Here is an 8,005-nt window from a genome sequence, read left to right as displayed (position 1 = left end):
GGGAGTCAATTTTTCATTTTCTTACTATTGCCTTCTTGCCTACAAAGCTACTGTTTCCACTGGTCTATTTCAGACCACCCAAAGGCCATTTCAACAATCATCAGTTTCTACTCCTAAGTGGCACCATTCACAGCACTTGGAGAACTGATTTCTACATACAAGGCAACTAAAAACGAATATGGCTTTAAGTTCTCAGTGTATGGATACTTTCCTTTTCAGTAACTTTTTATTTTTTTTTTTCTGCTGGGGATCCATTCTGCGATGATATATGCTGAATTAGAACAAACTTAAGAAAACACCTTAGAAATGGGAGAGACATAAAGAAAAAAAAGAAAAAAACTTAGTGGCCCCAAATATGAGTTTGAAAGAACTTTTGGATAACTGCTATAGCTTTGGCAGGAAGAGCCATGTCCACAAGCCCCTGAGCAAGCACAAATTATTCCAGGTGCTTCCTCCCCGCTGCATTTGGCTAAACCTTTATATTTGTCTTAAACTGTGTGTTTACTAAATAGTTTAATTCTCTTGAGGTTCTCAAAATGAATTTGTGTGTTTTAATACCATTTGTAAACAATACCAAAATGTTAAACAAAATTGTTTTACCTTATGCTCTATAGATAAACGTATGTGTACATTCAGAATCGCTTGTGTTTGGTATCAGATAATTACATAACGAGCAGCAAGTCTCTCCAGTTATACAGTCTAATGGAATTAAAGAAGGGTTATGGCTGTGGTGAGAAGGATGCTAGAAAATACGAGAAAACAGGGAGAAAAGAATAATCATTTAGGAGAAGGCAGTGCTGTCTCTGAGTTTGGGAGAACTTCAAAGAGAGTTCCCATTCTGACATTTTAGAGGATCTATAATTCTAAGCTAGAGTTCTATTTCTTAGAAAATGAAGGTCATACATACCCCATAATGAATGTAAACAGTTTTATTTAGAAACAGATAGGTACCTGTTCGCATTGCAGAATATAAAACTTGGTTTACACTCTATAAAAAAAACCAATATCCAAATTCAAGAGAGCTAGCATTCACAGAACACACAATATGGGTGTGTAGCTACTGTTCACCAGCCTCAGGCTTGATTTAAACCAAAAAAAAAAAATCCAAAGGGATCATTCAAGATGACCATACAATGCTTGCTGCTGTCTTCGCAGATTAAGGTTTGCTTTTCAAGTGCATGATTTTAACATAAGGCCTGGGCTCTCTGCACCTAGTGAGGTGTGAGGCTCTCTTGCCACACAGTTCACACTCTCACTTAACTAAGCCAGAGTTGGTGGCATTATTAAATTATCACTGGTCTTCTTAATAGTAAAAATGGGGAATCCAGAGGGCAGGAAATTTCCATTACCCTATATTGGGGCTAAACTTAAAAGAGTATATCCACTATCAAGAGCTTAGTACAAAGGCTGGGGTGAAGTTACATGATACCTGGCTTTTTACCATACCAGGGAGCCCACCTCAACATGACTGTGGAAGACCAAAGGATATACCTAGGTTCAGATTATAATAAATCACCCAGCACCACCTGAATGTATTATCCACAAAGATATAGCAATAATAAAGGTTATATACACATATATTTATCTTGGTAACCTGAGGGCTAAAAACGTGGAATACAATAATTCTTCTCAAGAGGTCCATCTCTAAGAAAGGGACCCAAAAGGACAGTGTTTGTGTTGCATAAAATATGGGTAAAGTGGAGTTGGGAACAGAGGGTGGTTTCTTTAGCTCTTTCCACATCTCTCTCTTTGATAAGGACTGAAAACCTGTTGATTCATGATAAACTTTTCCTTTTTTTTTTTTTTTTTGGCAGCGGGGAGAGGGAAAGAGGAGGAAATGGGGTGTGATGGGTCAAAGGCAGGAAAGGTGAGCCATGGTCCTCAAACCAAAGAGCCCTCTCTGTAAGTCCTCTGATCTTTGAGTGTGAGCTCAAGCTCTCCAGCGGACACGGAAAAAGGCCTGGTAGTAAGTGGTTTGCATTGTGAGGTATGAGGATCCCTGGTAAATTCAGCAGCATGTGGTTTTTGGAAATCAGCCCACAAGATAAGAACACTGCAACCAAACTCATAACTAATACTGCTAATTTAGCTATTGTCCAAAAGAGAAAGGGAAGAAGAAAAAAATCCCCACTATACTGGGAGGTTCTAGGCTTTCCTGTAAGTTATCCAAATAGTCTTTTTTTAATCTTAGGGTTTCTTAAGAGAATTCCCATTCAGTGACCATTTCTTTCGTTAAAGGCACTTTCAATGACATGATTGGAAAGGAGTGAATTTTAATTGTAGTGAAACCAAGATTAATTCCTTGGCTCACCTGGGAAGAAGAGGAACCGGATGGGGGTATTTACAGTGATTTCAACAGGCAAATAATTAAGTCGTGAGCATTTCAACAGATGCACACCCAGAAAAAAATGTATGCCCTGAAAACACTTGTATTTTTCCTTTAGTTTTCCAGCTGTTTCTATCTATAGCTCTGTAAAGAGATCACATTCACTACTTGATTGATTTTCAAGACACTGGCCCTAACTCTTCCCACCACAGCTGTGCTTGACAAAATTAGCCAACAGTCAGTCCTACAGGGGGAAAAAGAAGAAAATCAATTTGGGCCAAGCTTTCCTAGAGCAAAGGGATCTTTCCTTGCCCAGGTAATGGCAGGTTCAGTTGCTGGACCTATAGCAACTGAATGTAATATGTGGCCCCTACTACCTATGAAATGTTGGACTTTTTGATAGGCAAGACTAAATATAAATTGTGGAGCACATATTTTTTTCCTTTCCTCTCTCCTGAACATTTCTTATTGATCTCAGGCTTACAAAATTAGTTAAGTGAGAATTATTAAAAATCATACAAGGGGTTGAGAAAGAGTAAAGAGCTAATGTTTGTCTACATGTGTGAGTTGAGGATCTTGATCCTTCATATCATACTCCCAACCAGAGAAAAATACAAAAATAAACACGCCATGTTAATATATAATACAAAGTGTAAATCTACAAACACAAGTGTACTAATTAGAGTTGTTCCTCAGAAGCACGGCTTCCCTCCAGTCCCTCAGAGAGGAGGAGGAATGGGGACGGGATGGTTTTCATTACGCCTTTTCATATCTTAAAAAGTTTGTAATAACAGTCTCAGTAGCGCAAACAATTTCATGTGAAACCAGAAGCTGTAAAAATAAATTACTTTTGAGGAAATGAGGGTTCCTCCGCAGCTCAGAACTCATCATGCCGTACTAAGGCCTCCCCAAAATCTGTGGCCTGGCTGCCAACAAATAAGTCGTACTTGTCAACGATCTCCTCCTTGGTAAGCTTGCCATCCTGAAAGTAGAGATAGCAATGAATTGAAGAAGAACATATTTCCCATTAAAAATTCAGAAACACTGTTATAGAAGAATTGGGGTTAATCAGAAGTTAAGATTCTCATTTCTACTAAATTAAGTGTGAACTACTCAGCCCTCATTCCCCCTACATATATACGAAGAGGTTCTAGAAAACAGCAAGTACACGTTCCTTGTTTTCTTTTTTTTTTTTTTGAGACGGAGTTTTGCTCTTGTTGCCCAGGCTGGAATGCAATGGCACGATCTCAGCTCACCGCAACCTCCGCCTCCCGTGTTAAAGTGATTTTCCTGCCTCAGCCTCCCGAGTAGCTGGGATTACAGGCATACACCACCACGCCCAGGTAATTTTGTATTTTTAGTAGAGACGGGGTTTCTCTACGTTTGTCAGGCTGGTCTCGAACACCCAATCTCAGGTGATCTGCCTGCCTCGGCCTCCCAAAGTGCTGGGATTACAGGCGTGAGCCATCGTGCCAGGCCAATTAAACATTTCTTTTATCAAGAAAGTTAAAAGTGGAAGGGTGGAAAGAATGTAACACAACAACTCAATGTTAGAGATAAAGGTTTGTTCCATGAGGAGAAAACTCTCCCTTTAGAGGAAAATATGGAACATCTCCTAGATAGGGATGACTACATGCATTTCCTTTTCTCATACATCTCAGGACACAACACCTGGCTACTAAAGTGACTTTGAGCAAGAACTTAAAGCAGATCAACACTTAAAAAGGCTCTAAAATAAAAAACTGAATTTGAAATTGAAGATTAGCCTAGACAAAAGTATACTCAGAACACTGAAAATCTCCATCTTTAGACTGATTTTCAGCTTACTCCAAGCAGGGCATTAAAATCTCTGAAGCAGGTGACCGGGCTTAGGGACAACAATACTTTTAACAAAATACCTCAGATAATTAATTGATCAAAGACAATTTGAACAGGCTCCAGAGAAAAGCTGATTTATAGCCCACACAAAGGACCCAATTTAAAAAAAACATATTTGATTTAAGAAGGAAACAATCAGCTTTGAGTAGACAGAATGGGCCTGTAATAGGTAAAGGAACAAATGAAGTAACAAAGAAGAAAAAAAAAATTCCTGGCGATCTAAAAATACCTGATGATGCATGCTGGGCACAGGCTACACACAAAGGCTCTTTTCTGAAGCCAAATTTCCTACAATGCTATCAGCACTGGGCAAAAGGATTTCTAAAATGAGATCAGATAGCTAGTGCTGCCCTGAAAGGTTTTAATCGCCAGATTCAGATACTTGGCTGACTTAAGACTAATTAAGACCTTAAATGCTCTATGCACCTTAACAGAAACTGTTCAGGTGATCCCCTAGAAGCATACTTCAATCAAGGATAGATTGTGTGGGCCTGGCCAGACTTACCTTGTTTTGGTCTGATTCATAGACCAGGTGCCTGGCTTCTGCCTCTGCATGATCATAGTCTGAGGGAAGGATCCAGTCTTTGGTCTCTTCCTTGTCCATCTTCCCATCACGGTTCTTATCCCGAAACTCAACAAACTGCTCTCGCTCTGTCTTTACCCATTCTGGCTCATCAGTATTCCCATCATGGCTGTACATGTCACCTGGGTACACAGACATACATACAAAAGAAGGGTTTGTCTTTTCCCAAAAACTGCCTCATGCTAATCTGGCCTAACCATTTTTCCTCATCCATTTGTTTGGAACCCAACAGCAGCTGCAAGGGTATTTTAGGCCAGACAGACCTTAGAAAGCAAGGTATTTTCCTGAGGCTTAATTACTTATCTTGCAACAAGAATATTTCCGGCTGCTGATTTTAAGTTACATGAGAGCAAAGAGTCCTTACACCTTAATAAGTGCAGAAATAAGAGGAAAGAGCTACCATCAAGAAAGACTTAGACTCGTTCCCTACATTTCATTTCACCCTTAGGTAACTAGTTAAACTGGACCACTTGTTTTAGAAAGGTGTAGCCAATTACTTACAAAGAGTCCATTATACCAGTGGCCTTCAGTTGGGACAAGCATGCCCCTGGGGAAACAGGAACACTGTCAAGGAGTACACTGAGAAAGGTCAGTCAAGAGAGAATCAAATTCCAGATACTCGGTTCCACATATAGTTTTTTCCAAAAATTGATCTTCATAATAATGTACCTCTGGCCATCAAGGCTTTTTTCCCATCTCCCCCCTTTCACAACTGCCCTTGTCCCACTTTATAAAAGAAAGGCATATTTTCAACCATTTTGAAACTAGAGTGTAAAAAGCTCCAAGATAATGAAAAAGAAACAATTAGAAATACTAGTGTCTGGCCGGGCGTGGTGGCTCACACCTGTAATTCCAGCACTTTGGGAGGCCTAGGCAGGCAGATCACCTGAGGTCGGAGTTCGAGACCAGATCACCTGAGGTCAGGAGTTTGAGACCAGCCTGGCCAAAATGGCAAAACCCCATCTCTACTAAAAATACAAAAATTAGCTGAGCATGGTGGTGCGCGCCTGTAATCCCAGCTACTCAAGAGGCTGAGGCAGGAGAATCACTTGAACCCAGGAGGCAGAGGTTGCAGTGAGCTGAGATCGTATCACTGCACTCTAGCCTGGGCGACAGAGCAAGACTCCATCTCAAAAAAAAAAAAAAGAAAAAGAAATACTAGTGTCAGTCTTGAGAATGCAAATGTCTGAAAAAAATGAATAAATTCTTTTGCATGTCAAAAGGTTTTAAATTCTTTGCTTTAAAAAAAAAAAAAACCTTGAAAAATGGCCTAATTGAGTTTTAGCTAAGGGATCATTAAACATAATTTTTGGGCTAGGTGCAGTGGCTCACGCCTGTAATCCCAGCACTTTGGGAGGCTGAGGCGGGTGGATCACTTGAGGTCAGGAGTTTGAGACCAGCATGGCCAACATGGTGAAACCCCGTCTCTACTAAAAATAAAAAATAAAATTAGCTGGGCATGCTGGCCCACGCCTGTAATCCCCAGCTACTGCGGAGGCTGAGGCAGGAGAATCGCTTGAACCCCGGAGGCAGAGGTTGCAGTGAGCCGAGACCATGCCTCTGTACTACAGCCTGGGTGACAGAGCGAGACTCCACCTTGAAACAAACAAAACCCGTAATCTTTGATGATAGATTACATGATTTCTGGCATGTAACTCAAAAGGAGTTCCAAGAACTAAGCAACATTGCTATGACAAATCTTCCATTTCCATCAACTTATTTACTAATATAAACAAGGTCTGTTAGTACTTCCTCTAAAAAATAAAAATTAGGAATTGGTGCTGAATCCCATTTCACTCTAGCGATAAGTAATTGTCATCCATGGATATGAAACTATTTGAAAAAAAATGTGTCAAAGAAATGCATTTAAAAATATATAAACATAAAACGTTTGTAATAAATGTTATTTTGTTCAATTGTGTATTAATAATTGTAATAGTAACTTAACCCAGAAGACTCTAAAAACACTTAAGAGCCATATCACAGAACACCATTTTCCATATTTCAATTTACATACACAATGTTCTTGCAAATAAGAATGTCAAAGTGACTAAGGCTTTCAAGATAAAATATGTCAGAATATCATTCTGTTGAGGAAGTAAACTGCAAATGAATCTAACAAATAGAAGGCTGACTTGTGAGTTTGAGATCAGCCTGGGCAACATGGCAAAATCCCTACAAGAAATACAAACATTAGCCAGGCATGGCAGCGTGCACCTAAGTCCCAGCTACTCGGGAGGCTGAGGCAGGAGGATGGCTTGAGCCTAGGAGATCGAGGCTGCAGTGAACCATGATCACGCCACTGCACTCCAGCATAGGTGACAGAGTGAGACCCTGTCTCAATAAGAAGAAGAAAAAAAAGAAACAGGAGGCCGGGTGGTTGACGTCTGTAATCCCAGCACTTTGGGAGGCCAAGGCAGGTAGAGCTCTGAGCCCAGGATTTCCAGACTAGCCTGGGCAATGTAAGGAGACCCATGTCTATAAGAATAATAATTAAAAAAATCAGCTGGGTGTGGTGGTGCTCTTCTGTGGTCCCAGCTGAGGTGACAGGATCACTTGATCTCCCCACCTTGGAGATCAAGGCTGCTGTGATTGTGCCACTGCACATCAACATGGGCAACAGAATGAGACTCTTGTCTTTTTAAAAAAAAAAGAAGAAATAGGAAGAGTGTAAAATGTCCAAGTTGGTTAACAGTTTATTCATTTATTTTTTTAAGACAATACCATGTGGTGACTGATAAGTAGTATAAATATCCCCAAATCCCTATAAATTTAAACAAAAAAGGGCAATTAAGTGATGGTCACATTGTTGCTAACCAAACACCATAATTTAAAAAAAAAAAAGTACCAAACAAACATTTCCTTTTTAACTATTATGAAATGTAAAAAATTACAGATATTTTCTTATATACCCACAATGCCACTTCCAAATTTTACAAAATCAATTCCTTAGTATCATCTAATACCCAGACTGAATGTAAATTTCTTGATTATCTTTTTAAAGTTGTCGTGTCCAAATTATTCATATGAATGACGGCAGGTAAGAAGATGCTGTGGTATCTTGTATTTAAATTTTATAGATTTCTTTCAGAATTACTTTCAAAATGTCAATGCTTATCACCAACAGAGATTATTCTTTTCTCTTTTGAGACAGGGTTTTGCTCTGTTGCCCAGGCTGGAGTGCAGTGGTACAGTAACGGTGCACTGCAACCGTTACT

General features: G+C 39.7%; 1 protein-coding gene across 2 annotated transcripts in view; it reads right to left on the bottom strand.

The window, feature by feature from the left end:
• Positions 1 to 914: 914 nt before the first annotated feature.
• The window catches only part of CALU (calumenin), a 33,035-nt gene continuing 25,944 nt past the window's right edge, over positions 915 to 8,005 (bottom strand). Inside the window, exons 6-7 of one of the 2 annotated variants that reach the window (XM_009243206.4) lie at positions 4,710 to 4,909; positions 915 to 3,308 (exon numbers count right to left, since the gene is read on the bottom strand). In XM_009243206.4, the coding sequence (XP_009241481.1) occupies positions 3,204 to 3,308; positions 4,710 to 4,909 (305 nt within the window). In that variant the 3' untranslated portion in view covers positions 915 to 3,203. 2 annotated transcript variants of the gene reach the window in all.

This window comes from Pongo abelii, chromosome 6 (genome assembly GCF_028885655.2).
Source record: "Pongo abelii isolate AG06213 chromosome 6, NHGRI_mPonAbe1-v2.0_pri, whole genome shotgun sequence".
NCBI lineage: Eukaryota > Metazoa > Chordata > Mammalia > Primates > Hominidae > Pongo > Pongo abelii.
Note: the sequence above shows the minus strand (reverse complement) of the source record. Positions and strands in the feature narration are given on the sequence as shown.